This window comes from Myotis nattereri (assembly GCF_964212035.1).
Source record: "Myotis nattereri genome assembly, chromosome: 4".
Lineage (NCBI taxonomy): Eukaryota > Metazoa > Chordata > Mammalia > Chiroptera > Vespertilionidae > Myotis > Myotis nattereri.
The window spans coordinates 100,363,614-100,384,793 of record NC_138079.1 but is presented as its reverse complement, the minus strand read 5'-3'; the positions used below and the strand labels follow the sequence as shown (position 1 = coordinate 100,384,793).

General features: G+C 43.0%; 2 protein-coding genes and 1 long non-coding RNA gene across 3 annotated transcripts in view; 2 read left to right on the top strand and 1 right to left on the bottom strand.

Annotated features, from left to right (window-relative positions):
* The window catches only part of ZNF263 (zinc finger protein 263), a 57,168-nt gene extending 44,391 nt beyond the window's left edge, over positions 1-12,777 (top strand). Inside the window, exon 2 of the mRNA XM_081089272.1 lies at positions 11,790-12,777. Within this exon, the coding sequence (XP_080945398.1) occupies positions 11,790-11,792 (3 nt within the window). The 3' untranslated portion in view covers positions 11,793-12,777. The remainder of the gene's footprint in view (positions 1-11,789) is intronic.
* Positions 11,585-21,180, bottom strand: part of LOC308517848 — a 39,129-nt gene continuing 29,533 nt past the window's right edge. Inside the window, exon 3 of the long non-coding RNA XR_013995898.1 lies at positions 11,585-11,647. This is a non-coding gene — a long non-coding RNA (uncharacterized lncRNA). The remainder of the gene's footprint in view (positions 11,648-21,180) is intronic.
* ZNF75A (zinc finger protein 75A) lies at positions 11,790-19,420 on the top strand. Its single transcript, XM_081089283.1, is given in 6 exon segments — positions 11,790-11,902; positions 13,717-13,909; positions 15,597-15,688; positions 16,187-16,313; positions 18,544-19,135; positions 19,137-19,420. Coding segments are annotated over 6 exon segments (1,167 nt in total). The 5' UTR covers positions 11,790-11,896; the 3' UTR covers positions 19,294-19,420.

The following is a 21,180-nucleotide window of genomic DNA, read 5'->3' as shown; positions in this document are numbered from 1 at the left end:
GAGAGAAATATCGATCAGCCGCCTCCTGCACATCTCCCACTGGGGATGTGCCCGCAACCCAGGCACATGCCCCCGACCGAATCGAACCCGGGACCCTTCAGTCCGCAGGCCGACGCTCTATCCACTGAGCCAAACCGGCTTCGGCTATGGTGGGTTTTTAAAAAACATATTTTTATTGGTTTCAGAGGAAGGGAAAGGGAGAAAGAAACATCAATGATGAGAACCATTGATCAGCTTCCTCCTACACGCCCCCTACTGGGGATCGAGCCCACAATCCAGGCATGTGCCATTGATTATAATTGAACCCAGGACCCTTCAGTCCTCAGCCAACGCTCTATCCATTGAGCCAAACCAGCCAGGGCAATTATGGAGGTTTTAAAAAAAATCTATTTTTATTGATTTCAGAGAGAAAGTGAGAGGGAGAGACAGACAAAAACATCTATTATGAGAGAGAATCATTGACCAGCTGTCTCCTGCATGCCCCACACTGGGGATCGAGCCTGCAACCCAGGCAGTGCCCTGACGAGGAATCGAACCATAACCTCTTGGTTCATAGGTTGATGCTAACCCACTGAGCCACACCGGCCAGGCAGGAATTACAGATTTTAGAACCCTCTCTCCTTCAACGCAAAATGGAAATCCACAGTGAGACAGGATTGTGAAATTCTGGGCAGAAATAGAAAGAGGGCTGTGCAATCTTCGGCTGATTCCTTTTCCTGGACATGGTTCTTGAGATCCAGTTGTCAAGTTTACTGCTAAGCCAGGGATTGGCTAGTAAAACTATCCACAGAATAAGGAAGCTCTCAGAAACAAATGTTGACCTAAGGAGTTGATGTCAGGTTTTCTACATATTTGTCACATCTCTTGCTTCCTGAAATGTATCTCTTCTATGTATATCCCAATGGCAGATGAGGGAAGAATTCTTAGTGAAGCTTTTCTCACACTGGAAGCACTTATGTGGCTTTTCCCCAGTGTGGGTTTCCTGGTGGGCACTGAAGCAAGAGCTGTTCTTGAAGCTTTTCCTACACTGGGCATGCTGGTACAGGCCCTCCACAATGTGGACTTGGCAGTGAGGGCTAAATGGGAATTTGTTGACTCTCCTCCCACAGACAGTGCACTGATAAGGCTTTTCCCCAGTGTGGGTTCTCTGGTGGACAATGAGGCTGGAGCTCTGGTTGAAGCTTTTCCCACATTCCCCACACTGGTATGGTCTCTCCCCTGTGTGAGTCCTCAGGTGGGCAGTTAGGTTGGAGTGCTCACTGAAGCCTTTCCCACATTCACTGCACTTTTGAGGCTTCTTTCCTGTGTGGATTTTCTGAAGCCACAAGATAAGAAGCCTGGCTAAAGTGTTTGCCCATTTTGTGACATTTGAAGCCTTTTCCAGTTCATGGGCTGGCTGGTGATGAGAGGAGGGAGAATTCTGAGAGCATTCTCTCCCACACACAAGATGTATCCAGGGCTTCTCCTAAGTCCAAAGTCTCTGGTGACATATAGTTTCCTGGGATGGAGCTGTCTCCTCATTCTCCCCTGGACACTGTCTATGTTGCTTTCCTGACATTGGTTCACCCATCTTGCTTGTGTTTAGCTCAGAGTGCCAAAACACTTTTCTACTAGAATTTCTCCATAAATCCTTGTTCATTTCTACTTCTTGTGAATCATCCCATTTTAGATTCTCTTTTATAGTCCCATTCTTCATCTCAGAACCTGAAAGAATAAAATTACATTGGACTCTGGAGAAGGAAACAATGGAATGAGGAAAGAGTTACAAATAAACTACTATAAAGAAGGAATACCTAATTGGAATTCTTCATGTAACTCAGTCACAGTCAGTCTTCTGCTAATGAAAGGCCTAACTTTTATTTTCCAATTGTAATACTTTTTAGCTCCAAACTTGTGGTCACTGATAAATATACTGTACACACACACACACACACACACACACAGACACACACACTTTTCTCCTATTCTGTATCTTTTGGAATATTGTGACATGATGACAAACTGAAGCAAAGAGGTAAGCTGTCATTCTGTCTGTAGGTGTATTCTCAATTCTTGAATGGCCTAGCTTCTGCGAACAGAATCATAAAAGGCCACTCTGAGTTTGGGCAGCTGAAACAAGAATAAAGCAAGTTTCTTTGTGTGTGTGTGTTAAATATGTTTTCCTTGATTTTTAGAGAGAGAGGAAGAGAGAGGGATAGAGCGATAGAAACATGGAGATTGTCTGCTTCCTGCATGTTCCCTGACCAGGAATTGAACCAGTGACTTCTTGGTCCATGGGTTGATGTTCAACCACTGAGCCACACCAACCGGGTTAAAGCAAGTTTTTGAATATCTGGCAAGCACAGACTTAAGTTATGAAAAGAGGGAAGAGGAGAGAGTCTGAGCTGGAGACTTAACTGGCAATCTAAGGAAGGAAAATAAGTGAAACTCCATTAAGAAAAAAAATATGGACTCTGTGAAAGAGACCAGCAAATGCAAAATTTGGGCTCTAAAGTGCAAGGAAATAATACTTAAACTCCATGAAAATCGAAACTCTCTGGCAAGTATATGGTCATTCATCAAGAAGATGACAAGGCCAAGAGCAGAAACAACCCTTTCTAAGTATACTTTCCACTCCTTTGACCATCAGAGCAAAGAGTCTTACCAAGTATGTTTGGGCACAGGACTGGCATGTCAACTCCCCTAACTTCCTTCCCAGGAACCCTGTAGTCCTTTTCATCTCTGGCTATATTATCTTCAGTGGTACCTTGTCCAACCTTTGTGGACTCCCTATTCTGCTGACTCAGCTCTCCAAACTTCATGTAATTTCCCTCTTGGCTAGAAACAGCATCATTTGCCACAGGAGGTTCAGAGAAGCTTGAAAGGGCATCCATTTCCTCATAAAAGATATAAGGCCAGGCAAACAATCTCTCCTCACTTTGCAGTAACCTGACTATAGGCTTTTGAATTTGGTGTGGCACTGCTATGGGGCCCTCAGAAAACCCTGCTCCTGGAGTTGTTCCTGCACAGCCTGTAGGTCTGGGTGTTCTGCTGATGGGTCTGGAGTTATGAAACAGAATTGCTGGGAGTGGCCAGGAGTATTTTGGTCTCATTTCCCAAGTGTATACCTGCACCAATGGTCAAAGAACACAGGGATCATATCAAAGGACTGGATACCTAAATGCAGAGTTTTAGCAACCCAACATACGAATTTCTCAAACAATGCTACAACTGGCTACCATCATTCCTGGAAGGTATCTCACTGTGGGCATTTTTCCTAAAACAAAAACTTTCAATATCACAGACAAGATATCCTCTCCAACTGAGAAAGATTGTAGTGTATTTACTAAAGCTGCTCTTTGTATTTCTCTTTAATTATCCTGAATCCCACTCATTTTCCCTGAAAGAGCATTCAATAAGGATAGTGCTTGCCTATCTCCACACTGGTGGGAATCCCTGAGGGGATGTGGCTACATAAGAGGATATGGTGAACAGGCAAGACTTGGAGGCAAGCAAAGATTCAGAGGAAAGAAGAGATGATCATAGGGGACTTCTGCCTAATCCCACTTCTGATGCCTGAGTAGCACCTGATCTGCCCATCACCATCTGTTACATCTCCTGTCATCTTTGTAGAAGCAAGAAACTACATCAGTTATTATCCCAAGGTTAGAATAAGCAGTTACTCTAAGGAGAGCAGTCTGAGGAGAGCAGTTCAGGCTGGCTGTTGATGTGAGATCCCTCAGCACACACTCCTGCACCCAGCTGAGGCCCAGCATTCCTTTTAAGGGGTGCCCATCTGGGTCAGTTGATGAGGACTAATTTGGCTAGAGCTAGTCCAGCACATGCATTCTGATTATATCTGGTTGTGATTCTCTGAAGGGCACACAGCCTTTATCATCACCCCTTCTAGTCCACTCTGTTCTGAGCCACCATCTCATATAAGAATTACACCATAGCTGCATCTTTGTGTTTTTTAACTTATTTTCAATTACAGTTGGCAACCAATATTATATTCATTTCAGATATACAGCATAGTGGTTAGACATTTATATAACATATAAATTGATCCCTCCCCCCATAAGTATAGTACTCACCTGGCACCATACATGGTCACTATAATATTATTGACTATATTCCCTGTGTTGTACTTTATATCCCTGTTACTATTTTATAACAACCAATCTGTACTTCTTAACCCCTTCATCTTTACTCACCACCTCCCAAACCTCCTCCCATTTGGCAACCATCCATTTGTTCTCTGTGTTTATAAATGTGTTTATTTGTTCATTTATTGTTTTTTAGATTCCACATATAAGTGAAATCATATGGTATTTGTATTTCTCTGTCTGACTTATTTCACTTAGCATAGGGCCCTCTAGGTTCATCCAAGTCATTGAAAATGGTAAGATTTTCATTTTTTTTTAATGGCCGAGTAATGTTCTACTGTATATACAGGAGTGGGCAAAAATAGGTTTACATAATACAAATAAATAATAATTAAGAAATAATAATACAAGAATAAACTGTGTTTTGTGTACTCACAACTGTAAACCTACTTTTACCTCATCCTGTACATTTTGGATATTATCCTCTTATCAGATGTATTATTGATGAATATCTTTACCCATTCAGTAAGTTGTCTTTTCATTTTACTTATGGTTTCCTTTATTGTGCAAAAACTTTTTAGTTTGATGTAGTCCCATTTGTTTATTTACCTTTTTTTATTTCTCTTGCCCAAGGAGACATATCCAAAAAAATATTACTTAGAACAGCGGTCACCAACCTTTTGGACCTCACGGACCACCAGTGGTCCGCAGACCACCGGTTGGCGACCACTGACTTACAGCAATGTTAGAGAGTTTACTCCGTATGTTTTCCTCTAGGAGTTTTACGGTTTTGGGTCTTACATTTAAGCCTTTAATCCATTTTGAGTTTATTCTTGTATATAGTGTTAGAATGTGGTCTAGTTTCATTTTTTGTTGGTATCTGTCCAGTTTTCCGAGCACCATTTATTGAAGAGATGATCTTTACCCCTTTGTATATTCTTGCCTCTTTTGTCATAGATTAATTGGCCATATAAGTGGGTTTATTCCTGGGCTTTCTATTCTGTTCCATTGATCTATGTGTCTTTTTTTATGCCAGTACCATGCTGTTTTGATTATACTATAGTTTGTGGTATAGTTTGGTTTCAGGTAGCATGGTACCTTCAACTTTGTCCTTTCTCAAGATTGCTCTGGATATTAAGGGCATTTTGTGGTTCTATATACATTTTAAGATGATTTGTCCTATTTCTGTGAAAATGTCATTGGTATTTTTATAGGGATTGCATTGAATCTATATATTGTTTTGGGTTTCCCTAGTCTTCTTTTTTAAAAAAAATATATTTTTGTTGATTTCAGACAGGAAAGGAGAGGGAGAGAGAGAGAGAAACATCAATGATGAGAGAGAATCATTGACCGGCTGCCTTCTGCAGGCCCCCTACTGGGGATGTGCCCTCACTGGGGATCCAACCCAGAACCCCCCAGTCCACAGTACCATGGTTTATCCACTGAGCCAAACTAGCTAGGGCTTCCCTGGTCTTCTTGATTCCACTCTTGACCTCCTACCATCTTTTTTCAACCCAGCAGTCAATATGGCCCCTCTCCTTTTTCATTCAATTCAACTAACATATTGAATGTCCATTATGATAGTTTCTGAGAAATGCAAATATGAATATGACATGGAATCCGCCTTCAAGGAGGCCACAGTCTGGTAAAAGTTTCTGTAACATGAGACGTAAACAAATGTTTAAGTAGAGTTAAGTACCAAACAAATTGAAATATTCAAGTTACTTTAAAACTACTACTCCCCTGCAAGGCTACCTCCTTATAACTCAGAAAGTCCAAGTCCTTACAAAATTATTTATGTAGGGACTCAAGGCCCTTTCTTCGTGATTCTCAAATGATCTGTGAAAAAAACATTTTTAAAAACTACAACAAAAATTCAGTTGGGTAGTACAGCAATGTCATACTGCTTTAAAATTTTACTAAATACTTACTCTCAATTTCAGTTCATGTCACTTCCAAAGGCACTGCCCTACATGATCTGGCTCATGGCTCTCATTTATTACCCTTTTTCTCTCTCAGTCCGCAGTAGGTCCCAGTGGCCTCCTTCCTCAGGCTCCCCTCCAGCCTCAGAGCCTTTGCACTGGCTATTCTCGCTGTCAGTTACACTCCTTCCCCAGAGAACCACATGGCTCACTCCTTCTCCTCCTAGTCTTTGTTCAAATGTCATTTTTTTCAATGAGGAGTACCCTAACTACCCAAACTAAAAATGAAACCCACACTCTTGACCATTCTGTTCCATTACCCTGCAGCTGCAATGGGACCTGATTCCTAGACTAATGACAGCCTTTTGAATTCACATGATGACACCTTCTAGGACATCACCCACCTTCCACAGAGAATGCAGTATTCATTCCCCAGGCCAATGTCACCTTCATTCTTTTTTTAAAAATATATTTTATTGATTTTTTACAGAGAGGAAGGGAGAGGGATAGAGAATTAGAAACATTGATGAGAGAGAAAATTGATCAGCTGCCTCCTGCACACCCTCTACTGGGGATGTGCCCGCAACCAAGGTACATACCCTTGACTGGAATCAAACCTGGGACCCTTCAGTCTGCAGGCCGACACTCTATCCACTGAGCCAAACCAGTTAGGGCTCACCTTCATTCTTTTATGTTCTACTGACAAACTCTAGATATAACATCTACTCAGATAATTCATTACTTTGGTGATAGTAACATACCTGACTTTGGCCTTCCAATTTCACAACTTGAAACAAAATCCCCTAGACTACCCAGAAAACATACGGGTTTAGGTACTACTTTCTCCTATATGTATAATCTGCACATGGCCAACTGAATGGCTTTATGTTGGGTTCCACTATACGTTTTATCCCAGTGTACCCCCAACAGTGAGGGAACAGGAAGCATTCAATTTACAGCTAGAAGACAAGACCTAGCTTGGGGGAGCTGCTTGCTAATAAGTGATCAGTACCAGGATACGTACAGAGAGGTCCTCAAACAAGTGGCTCTGGAGCAGGCTATAAGTGCCAGACCTCCCAGTTTCCAGGACTGGCTGCTTGCCGTCCAATTTTTAGCTGTGTCGGTCCTCCACTGTCCTCGCATCCCTCTTCATTCCACCTCCATGGGCGTTGACTTGTCCCTTTTGCCTCAACAGCTGTGTCTGCCAAGCTCCTAGAACAGTGATGGTGAACCTATGACACGCGTGTCAGAGGTGACATGCGAACTCACTTTTTTGGTTGATTTTTCTTTGTTAAATGGCATTTAAATATATAAAATAAATATCAAAAATATACATCTTTGTTTTACTATGGTTGCACATATCAAAAAATTTCTATATGTGACACAGCACCAGAGTTAAGTTAGGGTTTTTCAAAATGCTGACACGCTGAGCTCAAAAGGTTTGCCATCACTGCCCTAGAAGAACTGGAGAAGCCTTATGAGGTCAGCAGATCTTCCATCTTCTCTTGAAAGGCACAGGGCTCTTGACAGCCACTGTCCCAGAGACTTCTGAATTATGTTTGGCACTACGCCTGAGTGCAGTGGAAACTTCATTCACAGAAGAACTAATTCCCTCTATAGCTGGCTGCTGTGTTTGTGTACCCGGGGTTTCTCATAAAACTGAGGCCCATTGACAACAGACAGGAAAGTCCTGGTTTCCTAAGATTCCCATGGTGAACCTGCCACTTTCCCAACTGCCCAATACAGCGCGTTTGTGTGACTCCTGATTTGTTCGCCCCTTTGCTAGTTAGTGTCTCATGGTATCTAAATCAAAGTATCTAAATGGAAGAGGCCAGACACAACAGGTTACATATTTTAGGATTCTAATTCTATGAAATGTCCAGACTAGGCAAATCCATACAGAACAAAGAGCAACTCCTTAATGGATACAGGATTTACTTTGGAAGGATTCCACTGCTTTGGAACAGTGTTATTGTACTTAATGCCATGGAATTGTTCACTTGGAAATGGCTAATTTTATGTTACATGAATTTCACCCAAATGAAGAAAAATTTTAAAGATTTTCCCGAAAACATTGAAACAAGTAAAAACATAAACTAGAGCTTCATAAAAAGCAAAAATACTAGAAATGTATTCTGAAAAAGATCAAGCTGGATGGGCTAGACCAGTGATGGCGAACCTATGACAGGCGTGTCAGAGGTGACACGCGAACTCATTTTTTTGGTTGATTTTTCTTTGTTAAATGGCATTTAAATATATAAAATAAATATCAAAAATATAAGTCTTTGTTTTACTATGGTTGAAAATATCAAAAAATTTCTATATGTGACACGGTACCGGAGTTAAGTTAGGGTTTTTCAAAATGCTGACACGCCGAGCTCAAAAGGTTCGCCATCACTGGGCTAAACCGTCTAAAATACCGGCTCTTCCACAAAATACCAACTTCTGCGCATGGGCCACGAAGTTTCAATCACACTGTATGTGCGCGCCTGCACGTGGTATTTTGTGGAAGAGCCACACTCAAGGGGCCAAAGAGCCGCATGTGGCTCGCAAGCCGCAGTTAGCCGACCATGGGAGGGGCTTAATGTCTTCAAGTACATGAAGAACTGCTATGCAGAAGCTCAGGGTAAACATGTTCACATTAATACAACTGATTCTGAAGTAATAGAACAAACAAAGGATCTTCACTCTATTGATGCGCTATTAACTAATTTGAAATCTTGCTCCACCTGCTGGACTCTCTCCATTCTCATCGACACAGAATCCTGTAGATCTTTTTAAAATGTAAGATCGTGTCCATCCCTGTTAACACTCCAAAGTGGCTTCCCACTGCGCACCGAATGAAATCCAAATTCCTCTTCCCAGCCGGAAAGGCCTTGCATAACGGGGCCCGCCTTCCTCTCACCTTCTCTCATCCCACCCTTCCCCTTGACCCTGAAGCTCCAGCCACAAACCCTCCGTTCTATTCCAAACATGCAAAGTCCTCTCCCAGCTGAGGCTGTTAGCGTGCGCTGTGCCCCGGGGCTGCAGGCACAGCTCTTGGCACAACCAGCTCTAACGTCTCCTGAGATGTCCCGGCCCCACTACCGGTCTCCCGAGGTCGTTGTCTATCAGGACCCGTTCCTGACCTCGCAGCACGACGCCTAACGGCTCACCGCGGGAGGGCGACACGCGCTGCCAGGCCGCGGGGAGGCGACTCTGGGCGCGGCGGCTCGGAGACTCGGGGGCATTAATTCGAGGCTGCCACGCTGACTGGGGGGAGCCCGATTCTTCAGCGGGTCCCGGTGTCGCGGGGCTGTCAACTGGGGGAGCTGCACCGGGCCTGACCGGAAGCGCTCGGCTTTCGCTTCCGGTAGCAGCGCGGCCCGAGGCCAGAAGTCACGGCCTTCTGTGGGCGGAGGGGCTTGTCGGCCTGCGTCCCGACCCTGAGCTGACCCCCCCGCTCGGCCTTCGCGGCTCCCCGAGCGTCGCGCGGCGCGTTTTGCGGTTGAGCCGTAGGAAGAGGGAGGGGCCTCTTAGAGACCGAGCTACGGTATCCCAGGTAACCAGGAATCGCTTTCCCTTTGGAGTTGGCTGCGGAGCCCCGGAGACCTGCGGCCGCGGCAGGCGGTTGGAGGCGAGACGCCATTTCTCGTGGCCGAGCGGCCAGAGCCAGGCGCCGGCCGTCAGGCCCCGGAGGTCCCGCTTTCTGCCTTTTGCGCAGCGACTCCGGGGCCCGCGGCGAGGGCGCGCTCGCACGGCGCTCACGGAGCCCGACTGCCCTCCGGAAAAGCCGCGATCCCGCCCTGCTGGCGTGTTTGGGTTGGTTTGGTTGTTTTTTGTGTGTGTGGGTGTGTGTGTTTTGCGGACTGATGTTAACAGTCGGAGAACCTTAGTTCAGCGTCACTTTCTCCCGATGCAAAAGCATAGGACGCGTCCCCGGGCCTCCCGAGCCGGGTGCGCAGCGAGGAGCCGGCCATTCATTTGGGAGCCGTGGCACCCTGCACAGAAGCTCGGGGCGGGTTCTGCTGCATCACCCAGGGAGACGGAGGCTTGTGAAGCTCCCCCAGGCTCCTTAGAAGTCTAAAAGACCCTCGAAACGTAAAGCCAGAGGAAGGGTCAGCCTAAGCATCACCAGCTGCCCTTCTCCCCCTTTTTACGACTTGGTATTTGGACATACATTTTGTAAAGAAAGGTCGGCTGTGATTTTTCCTAGTGGAAGTAAACAGACATTTTAAAATACAGGTTTTAAATCTTCTGCATAGTTCCCTTCATATGTTTTTTTTTTCAATCCTCACTCAAGGATATTTTTCCCCCATTGATTTTTTAGGGAGACAGAAAGAGCAACATCGATGTGTGTGTGGGTGGGGATGAGCCTGCAACCAAGGTACGTTGGAATCGAACCCACGACCGTGCTCTAACTACTGAGCCAAACCAGCTAGGACCCACCCCCTTCATATGAGGAATGTTGAGCATCTCATTACTTAATTGGGGGATGCTTTCTGAGAAGAAAAGCTACTTTTTGCCTAGTTATTTTCCTTCGACTCTGGTCTCACTTTCTCAACTCTCCTGCCAGTGTTCATGAGAATCTCAGATGTTCCATGAAGTGGAGGCTTCCATTATCTCAAGAGGATATAGGGCAGTGATGGCGAACCTTTTGAGCTCAGCGTGTCAGCATTTTGAAAAACCCTAACTTAACTCTGGTGCCGTGTCACATATAGAAATCTTTTGATATTTGCAACCATAGTAAAACAAAGATGTATATTTTTGATTTTTATTTTATATATTTAAATGCCATTTAACAAAGAAAAATCAACCAAAAAAAATGAGTTCGAGTGTCAGAACCTGTGTCATAGGTTCGCCATCACTGACATAGGGTCATAGAAGTTATACCCTTATACTAAAAGCAGACTAGGGTAATATTTAAAATGTAAGAAAAACTCGGTATGTTCAAATCTTTTGACATTGGGAAGATGAGATAGAAGCCATATCAATGAACTCTTCTGATAATCCCCAAACTCTTTGGAGCCAGTGAGTGCCAAATTTAACACCCACCAAACTTTATAAAAAATCCATTGATTTTAGAGGGAAACATTTAATTGTTTGTTGTTCCACTTATTTATGCATTATTTGATTGATGCTTGTTATGTGCCCTGACCAGGGATTGAACCCACAACCTTGGCTACCTGGCCAGGGCTCACCCAACAACCTTTTTTGAAATTTATTTAAAGTACTAGAGGCCCGATGCACGAAAGTTGTGCAAGGGCCTTGGCCCGGGCCCCCGCCTGCCAGCAGCTGGAGGCCTCTGCCACCTCTGCCTCGCCCCCGCCTGCTGCGGCTTTGTCCAGAAGGAAGGATATCCGGAAGGACGTCTGGTCTAATTAGCATATTATGCTTTTATTATAGATATTTTTATTGATTTGAGAGAGAAAGGGAGAGAGAGATAGATGGAAACATCAGTGATGAGAGATTGGCTGCCTCCTGCACACCCGCTACTGAGGATTGAGCCCAGAACCCAGGCATGTGCCTTGACTGGGAATCGAACCAGGATTTCCTGGTCCATAGGTTGATGCTTAACCACTGAGCCATGCCAGCTGGGCATGAAAATTTTTTTATTTTTTAAAGCAGTCATCACTTCGCGTTTGTCTTCAGTGAGCTGTGCTGTAAATAAAAGGAGAGAAAGGGTCTGGCAGTTAGTTGTAAAGACAAGGCAGGATGTTTTTTCTTCATTTTCTCATAATAAGTAGCAAGTAGTAAAGTTCACGTGACCTTCTTATTACCTGTACTTTTTTTCTGCCCTCAGTGACTTAGGAAGAAGATCCTTTTTTGTTCCAGACCAGACTGGGCCTCTGTTCTCAAAGTTAGTGCTTGTGGTGTGTCCAACACAGGAGCAAACTGTTCCAGAGCATAATGACGGTAAGTCTGAAGGTGGCTGAGCATTAGAATCAGGGCTCTGTGGGAGACTAAGGGACCTGTGACAGGGAGTGAGAACTATACAGCACAAATGGACAGTCTCAGCTGGAGGGCACTTCCAGAGCTTCCACTATCATGTAGCAAGTGGCTGTTGGCCAACTTCAGGAATTATACTGAGGCCAGAGGTCTACCCAAAAGAGCAGATCTTGGAACTGCTAGCAGTTCCTGCCCGTCCTGCCCAGGGATACCGAATCCCAGATGAAGAAGCACCATCTACAGAGCACTGAGGAAGCTGTGCCTTGGTATACCACTTGCATAGAGTGAATCTGCTCAATGGGAAATGGGTGAGAAGAAAAATTCCTGATAAATAACAATGAAATAGGATGAAGGTAGATATTTGGGGTGTAGAGGCATGTAATTGAGAAATAAAATGAGTTAGGTCAGTGATCTATTGTTCCTTTGGACCATTTAAGGCAGAACCAGAGACCACAGACATATAGCAATAGTTATTCCACAGATTTCAGAGACCCTGGCAGAGACTTCCATGGCCTTACAAAAAGAATTGGTGTTTTTCCCTCTTTAGAGCAGGGTGTATTGAGGGTAATAAACTTAGTCTGGCTTAACCTATGGGATGGATCTTAAGTTCTTAGAAACAAAGGGCAACAAGGAGTTGGAGAGTAACAGGGAGAACAAAAAATGGATTATACAGTGGGGCCTTGACTTACAAGTGTCCCAACTAAGGAGTTTTTTGAGATACCAGCTGTCTCTCGGCCGATTTTTTGCATTGAGTTGATAGAGTAATTTGAGTTAACGAGCTCCTTAACGAGCTCTGTCTCAGAACGAATTAAACTCCTAAGTCAAGGCCCCATTGTACTTAGAAAACAAAAGAGAGAAGATAACAAAGAGGAAAAAGAAAAAAGGGAAATCAAGGTTTGGAAATCCCAACAGAGTAGTTGAGATAAGAAAGATGTTGTGGGATAGTGTCTTCCATGCCATAGTTAAGACCCTGCACTGCCCTCCCTTAGGGGTTGGTCCTTGGCGCATCTGGTGAGTGGGAATCCAGGGTATGACCTTGGGCAGGTGGCAGCATATCAACTGGCTTTGGGTCTACTGTCAGGAATACAGGACAGGCTGGATGGCATGGCTCAGTGCTTGAGACTCAACCGAGAACCAGGAGGTCACGGTTTGATTCTCACTCAGGCCACATGGTGGGTTGTGGGCTTGATTTCCAGTAGGGGTCGTGTAAGAGGAAGCTGATCAATGATTCTCATCATGGATGTTTCTATCCCTGTCTCCCTCTTCCTCTCTCTGAAATCAATTAAAAAAAACAACAACACATATGTATATTAAGAAAAAATTTAAAGACTACAGGGCAGGACATATGTTTGGTGTCAAATCATTTGGAAGGATGTTGGAACCAAGCCCATTCCTCCCCCTTCTCCATTTTATCAACATTCTCTGATCATAGAGAAAATCTGGTTGATAGGACAGTTAAACTTTTTAATCTTTTGAGAAAAGTATAAGATAAATCACTGCAGTAGGGATCAAAATGAAGAGAGAGAGGCTGTCAAGACAGCATGAACACAGGTGGCCCTCACAATCCTGCTAGTGGTCTGAGCTAGGCTATATGTAGAGGCTACTTTGTTGAAGGGCTGGCAGTAGCCACATCCTTTTCCTTTTATCCTAAATTTCCCAGATTTTGTGGAAAATTGGTGGGTGTTTTCACACTTCCCACAATCTGGACTATATGTTTTCTCCTCTTCCACAAGCCCCAAGCCTCAAGTAATTCTGGTAACATGGATGGGAATTATTTCTAGGTTGCAGTCCAGGTGCTGGGAAAGGAGGCAGTGCTCTTGGGAGAAACAGCAGAGACCTCAGGCTTCAAACTGAAGCCAGCAGAGTCCCAGCCAATGGGCAGGTCCCAGGATGAAGAATTTTGGAATGAATATCAGGATCTACAACAGCTGAGCAGGAATACTCATAAAGAAACTGAGCCTATGTGTGAGAGGGGTAAGGAGCTTCATGATAATTTCTTTCTGCTGGGAGCTGTCGTAGTAATTTGTCCAGCCAGAACATTGTGAGCACTTTCTGGGTTCCCAGCTTTGTGGATGTGCAAATGTAGTCATGTTAGCAATTATGCTTACCCTTACCCTCACCCCTCACAGATGGCCTTAGAATAGACCAGCTGTTGTGAAGGTGGGGATTGGCCTAAGGTCCAGAAATATCCAAACCAGAGGACCCTGGTAATAACACCATGAACACTGTTCCTTAGCAAAGTGGAGGATTGGGCCACCCCATCCTCAAATCACAGAAGGAATTGGGATCACAAATGGGCTGTCAGTGGCAGTATGTGAACTAAAATCGTGTACCATGAAAATAAGTAAATGATAAATAATACATCTGTACACGAATCCCTCAGTAATTCATTTTCAAATCCATTAAATTTTTCTTAATTCAGAACTATCTATATATATAAAAGGCCAATATGCTAAGTGTCCCTCTGGTCATCCAACTGGTAGCTATGACACGCACTGACCACCATGGGGCAGATGCTCAACACAGGAGCTGCCATGGTGCACACTGGCCGTTTACAAAGAAACGGCACCACAGACAAACCAACACTCAGCTTCCCCCAAGTGGGGCACAGGCCTCGCCCCCACCCCAGAGCAACACCCCAACAAATTGCAACCAACGCTGCTGAGACCCCATGGCGCAAAATGCAGTCCACAGCCCAGCCCAGAAACGGTTGCTGTGGGTGCAGGGTAATGACATCACATAGCAACGCCCAGCTTCCTCTCCCTAGTGACTAGCCTCCTTGGAGTTTCTTCAGCCCAGGAACATGACTTGCTTTAGAGCCAGGTGCAAACATTTTACACTTTAACCAAATGTCTATGAATAGTTTTCCTGTGCCTCATGTCATTTGATCCTCACAGAAATCCTGTAGTAGGTAGATAGGAGACTTGGTGGAATCCTATTTTCTTTTCATTAGCTGGAAAACAGATTTAGAAACTTGACCCGACTAAAAAGAAGTAAGAAATGGTGGACTTTGAAAATGACTTCAGGTTTTCTCACTGTGCAGAATAAAGTCAAACACTGCTACAGTTAAATATTTTACCCTTTGTTCTCCTTGCGTGATCTACAATAATCTGCTTCGTGTTGATATTTACTGCTGTGTTGCTGACAATTATCTGAAAGAGAAGTTGGGGTGCTTCACTGGGCTGGAAAAAGCTTAGCTACATCAGAAAGCAGGTCTAATTAAGCAAGTTTATTCTCTATATATAAAAGGCTAAGTTGACTCGCACATGCGCAATACATATAAAGCTCTTTCTGGCACCAATCGCACACGTGTGTTTCAATCTGTCATTGTCTATCATGAATTTGATTGACACTTCTATTATAGAGAAAGGGCAAATAGCGATATTAAAATATTTCTTCTAATTAATTTCCTTTCAATGTGCACAAATCCGTGCACCAGGCCTCTAGGTTGTCATAAGATGAAAATAAGGATTTTTGTTTTAGCTTCATGAAAACTAGGCAACCTGTTCTGGGGTTGATCAATACTTGGTTCTTATTAACAGTGATAAGGCCACTTATGGTCACCACACACACTGAAAGAATCAAGATCTTTATTTTAGAAATGAGCTCAGGATATGCATAGAAGTGAGAGAAATTTCTGATGGCTCTTTTCCACCCATAGCTATGCCTACTCACCAGATCCTAGAATTTCCTGAGCAGACAAATACCAAAGACTGGACAGTGGCACCTGAGTTCATCTTGCCTGAGTCCCAGGTGAGCCATGCTTTTGAGCTTTTCTCTGTTGCCCATGAGACCCACACTGCCCAGCAGGTGCTCAGAGGCATGTTAGCCCAGATGTTTTTCCTGGGGAACTGGACACCTCATGGACTGTTTGCTGATCCCTTGCCTCCTTCCTTTCTGCCTTATCACTTAAAAAACACACACACAACAAAACATGTACTGGGCCCTGGTGGGGTAGCTCAGTTGTTTAGAGTGTCATCCCAGTATGCCAAGGTTGCAGGTTCGATTCTCCGATTAGGGCACATACAAGAAGCAATCAATGAATGCATAAATAACTGGAACAGCAAATCAATGTTTCCCTCCTCTCACTTTCTTTTTTTTCTCTCCAATCAATCAATAAAAGAATTTAATAACAAAACAAAAAAATCATGTGCTGTTAATGCCTTCAGCCTATCATGCAGTTCATGGGCCAGATGTTAGAGCTACTTCTGGAGTGGCCAGTACTGAGCTGAAGCCCATTCTCTTCTTTAGAGCTTGTTGACGTTTGAAGAAGTGGCTGTGTATTTTTCCCCGGAAGAATGGGAGTTACTGGATCCCAGTCAAAAGGCCCTCTACAATGACGTAATGCAGGAAAACTATGAGACTGTCATCTCTCTAGGTAAAGGTTCTCCCCTTTGTGTAGAAGTTGAGTGATATGTCATGTTTTCAACTTACGGGAAATGCACACTCTTGTGAGAGAGTCTGTTCCAGGAGCTGGTTGGTTCTCCACTTGATGGTATGGACAGGAAAAGGTGAGTGCAGGTCACTTTGGAGCTCCTTTCAAGTACACATTCCTTATCCTGCATAGAATTTTTTACCTCTTTTCCCTCTTCCCTCACAAACCTGCTCATCTCATATCTTTCTCTACTCAGTAAAGGGCACCTTCATTCACCCAGTTGCTCAGAGCAAGAAAAATATAGTCATCGTTTACTCTGATTTTGCCATCAAAGCCCACTACTAATGCATCACTAGTCCTCTTGAGTCCACATTCACAGTATTGTGAGAGTCCAACCATGTCTTATCTTCTTGTGCTGTTAACATCGGGTCTAAGCCATCTCTGACCAGGTTTACCTCATTCACTTTCTAACTAGCTCTTCCTGCCATCAGCCTTGCCCTCCCCTCCCATCATCTGTTTTCCATGCAGCAGCCAGAGTCTTTTAAAACCTGATCAGATGATAACATTTTCTTGTTTCAAAATCTTACGATGACTTCTGATCCATTTAGAATAAAATAAAGCCCCCTTACCAAGGCTTCCGGTACTCTCTCAGTCTGGCCTCTGTAACCTCCTTGCCCTGAGCTCCCGCTGCTGGTGCCCTTGTTCAGTTCTCTTTAGCCACACTGCTCTTAATGCTGTTTTTTGAACTTGCCATGCTCATTTGTACTTTCGGCTTCCCCCTACCCAGCACACTTTTCTGCCACATGGCAAAACTCTCACTTTTAGATCAATTCAAATATCACTTTCTCAAAGAGGCCTTCCACAGAGCCATATCTCAAATAGCTTAATAGAAGCAGAATCTTTTTTTTAATGTGTGTGTGTTTTTTTAAATAATGTTTTCACTGATTTTAGAGAGAGAGAGGAAGGGAGAGGAATAGAGAGAAACATCAGTGAGAGAGAAACATTGATCATTCCTCACCAGGGATCGATAGATAGGCAAAGATAGATTCCCACAACCTGATCTGGGAATCGAACCAGGGACCTCTTGGTTCATGGGCTGACGCTCAACCACTGAGCCACACTGGCGGGGCGGGAAGTAGAGTCTTAAATGCTCTCTTACTCTGCTTTTGTTTCTCTTAAAACATTTATCATTTCCTGCCATTTTATTTGATTATTCATGTTTGATTGTCTCACTCTCCCACCAGCAGATAAATTCTCTGAGATCAGGGAACTTTGGCTTATGCATCACTATATCTGTTATTCATAGAGAGTGTCTGGCACACCATGGCCATTTGATACACATGTTAAAAGACTGAATGATGACTACATCTCATATTTGATAATACATAGTTACAAAAAGTCCACTAAGTGATTCTGGTTTGTTTCATTCAATGGGATGTGAACCAATGAGCTATGAGTGGTAGAAATACCAGTTTAGTGTCTGGTGTTCGGCTGCTAAATAAAAAGTATAATTATGACAGCAATCACTTATGCATATGAGTCCCACCCCACTGGCCTTTACTTTGACTCCACTAGACCAGATGTTATTCAGAGTGAGTCCTAAAGAGTTGATAGAACCAGCCTGCATTCCCTGCAGCCTCTGGAGTTTATTCCAACTCAGTCAAGTGTGGGATATTATTGGTGGCAGAAGAGGGGGAATATGCACAAGGTTTCCATGAACTGTGTCCTTTTGATCAATCAAGCTAGCTAGGTTTATTTCTTAATCTCCACTTTGCATATCTATTCACAAATGCAGTGTAGTATCAACCTGATACCTGATAAGAGAGTCTATTCATTTAACCATTTGGGGTAACAAACTGTAAAAGTGTTCTTTGTTGTTCCTGAAATATTCTGTAATTAATGGACATTGTTAAGTTAGTGGTCCTTGACCTCCGTTTTTCCATTTCATAGCCATATTTGTGTTCCTCAAACCTACAGTGACCTGTCTAGAGCAAGAGAAAGAGCCATGAGTTTAAGGATCCATGGAGTTCAAGGACAGTCCTGGAGTGCTGCATATAGATAAATACACCATGAGAAGGGAAATGTGCCCTCAAAAAAAGTCTTTGCAAAGACTTAACAATTTAAGATTCTACTTATCTATATTTTAAAATTGAGTAATCATTGAATTTTTGTCTCTATTCTTAAGGTTTCTTTCTGCTATTTAGTTGGTTGATTTTTATGTTTATTCCAACAGGGTTAAACCTCAAAAATGACATTGAAAATCATCAATCTATATGCCTTTCTGACTTAGAAATGCCAACACCAGGAGACATAGTTTCAAAAATGGACAAAGTGAAAGTTCCTCAGAAAACAACAGTCCAAGAAAATCATGGTGATATACACAGGGTGGGGAAATGGCACCAAGACTTTTCAGTGAAGGAAAGAGAGAAACTTTCAACCTGGAGACAAGAGCTGCTGAAACTTATAGATCGTCACAAGAAAGAACGTGCAGGAGAAAAGTCTTTTAAATGTCAGGAATGTGGGAAAAGCTTTAGAGTTAGCTCTGGCCTTATTAAGCACCAAAGAATTCATACTGAAGAGAAACCGTATAAATGCCCACAGTGTGATAAGAGATTTAGGTGGAGTTCAGATCTTAATAAGCACTTCACATCACACCAAGGGATAAAACCATATAAATGCTCATGGTGTGGGAAGAGCTTTGGTCAAACTTCAAATCTACACACACACCAAAGAACTCACACCGGAGAGAAGCCCTTCACATGCCATGAATGTGGGAAAAAGTTCATTCAGAACTCCCATCTAATTAAACACCGGAGAACCCACCTATAGCATATACATGAGAAACTTCAGCAGGTGGTCAAGCCTTCTCAGGCACCAGAAACCACCAATGAAGGGAAGCTTGTTCAATGTCCTCAGGCTGAAGAATTTTACCAAGTGGAGCTTGACCATAAAGTTTATGAAAATGCAAATTTATGAAGCATGAAAAATTTTTCATCAGTGGAAAATTTGGGGATATAAACTTTCATAGAAAGGAATCAAGCTGGACTCTGCAGGGGACATAGTAGTAGTTGTATTATTACTGTTTTTACTTACCCTTCGAGGAGTTTCTTAGCAAAAGGTGTTTGAAAAACCTTCTGAATGAGGGAAAAATCTGTTTGGGATTGTACCTGGCAATATAGCAAATTCAGCTTCAAATAGTACACAAAACTATGAATCAATCATCTGTGGCCACAGACGTAAATATTGTTGGTTTTCCACCTACCCTTAAACGTGTGATAGAAACATTTGTAGCATGGTCTTTTGTAACAAAAGCAATAACATCCTTGTTTTATTGCATACTATTACTCCAGGGTAAGAGGATAATCAATTTCAATAGTCTCATACGGTAGAAATAAATTCTATTGTGAAGTTTTCCAAGAACGAAATTGTACTTTCTTCCTCTCATCATTGGGCATCATGTGAATCCTTGAACTTTTTAGCTACTTTAGCTCTTGAATCCTATTAGCACAATTTTTCTGTGATGGAATCATATTTACTTCATCACTAGGGTATCTGCCAAATAACTAATATCTTATGCCTCTCATTGATGGTATTTGAGAAAAGAAGACATTTCTAGTAGATCATATGGAAACAGTTGAAATTTTTAGCCATGGACTATGTGTTAGATGTAACCTAAGGTGGGGTGATCCTGGCAGTTCTTGATGGCTCAGGACATCTACTGGGCTGGCCACTTCAATCTCCTCTTCACCCCGATGGCTTTCTCTCTAAGAGCTTAACTTATTTTTCAAACAGGCAAGGAAGAGAATGAACATGTTTTGTTACCCCAAGTTCAGACTAACCCAGTCTTGCTCTCCTTAAGTACCTTGAATGATTTTTCTCATTAAATTTTTTTTATCACTAAAATAAATAAATAAATAAATAAATAAGAATTTTCTGCAAAACAAAGTAAATCGTTTCCTTCCCTCACAAGGTTAATAGGATAAAACAATCATAAAAATTAGCACTTTCCTGAGGTCTAAAATAAAATTAATTGGAGCTTAGGGTCAACTTCTCAGGGTTTTGTTTGTTTACTCATTAATTTGACTTGTTTTTAAGAACAAGGAGAGAGTTATGTTTGGGAATAGGACTGTGGCTCACTGGTCATGGTGGGAATTCAGTCAGCATAAGACCAGGTTTCCAAAAAAACGTTTTGAGGACTCATGCTCAGTGGTGGGCAAATTGGGCAAATCTACACCCACGTTGGTTGTCTTACACTGCAATCTATTTAAAAGGCATGGTCCACCGGTGTCTGTTTTCTCCAGCGCAGCAATTAGCAGTTGCTTTGGGAGAGTTTGATAGACTGCTGACCATCTCTCTAGACTGTGAGTTTTCTTTTTCTTTATTTAAAATATATTTTTATTGATTTCAGAGAGGGAGGGAGAGGGAAAGAGAAACATCAATGAGAGAAAATCATCAAGTGGCTGCCTCCTGCACGCTCCCCACTAGGGATGGAGCTTGCAACCCTGGCATGTACCCTTGACTGGAATTGAACCTGGGACCCTTAATTCCACAGGCTGACACTCTATCCACTAAGCCAGACTGGCTAAGGCTCTTTTAATTTGTTTTAGAAATATCGAGTTGTTGTTCTACTTAGTCATGCATTTATTGGTTTATTCTTGTGTATGCCCCTCCTGGGGATTGAACCCGCAACCTTGGCATATCAGGATAATGTTCTAACCAACTGAGCTACCAGCCATGGCTAGTCTGTAGGTTTTCTAATAACTCACCCTTTATCTTTGACTCAGATTTGTTCCTTTAAGAGCTTTTAGGTAGTATTAGGAAAAAGGTTCCAAATGTGTTATTTCACAAATGAGGAAGTTAGAGCTCAAAT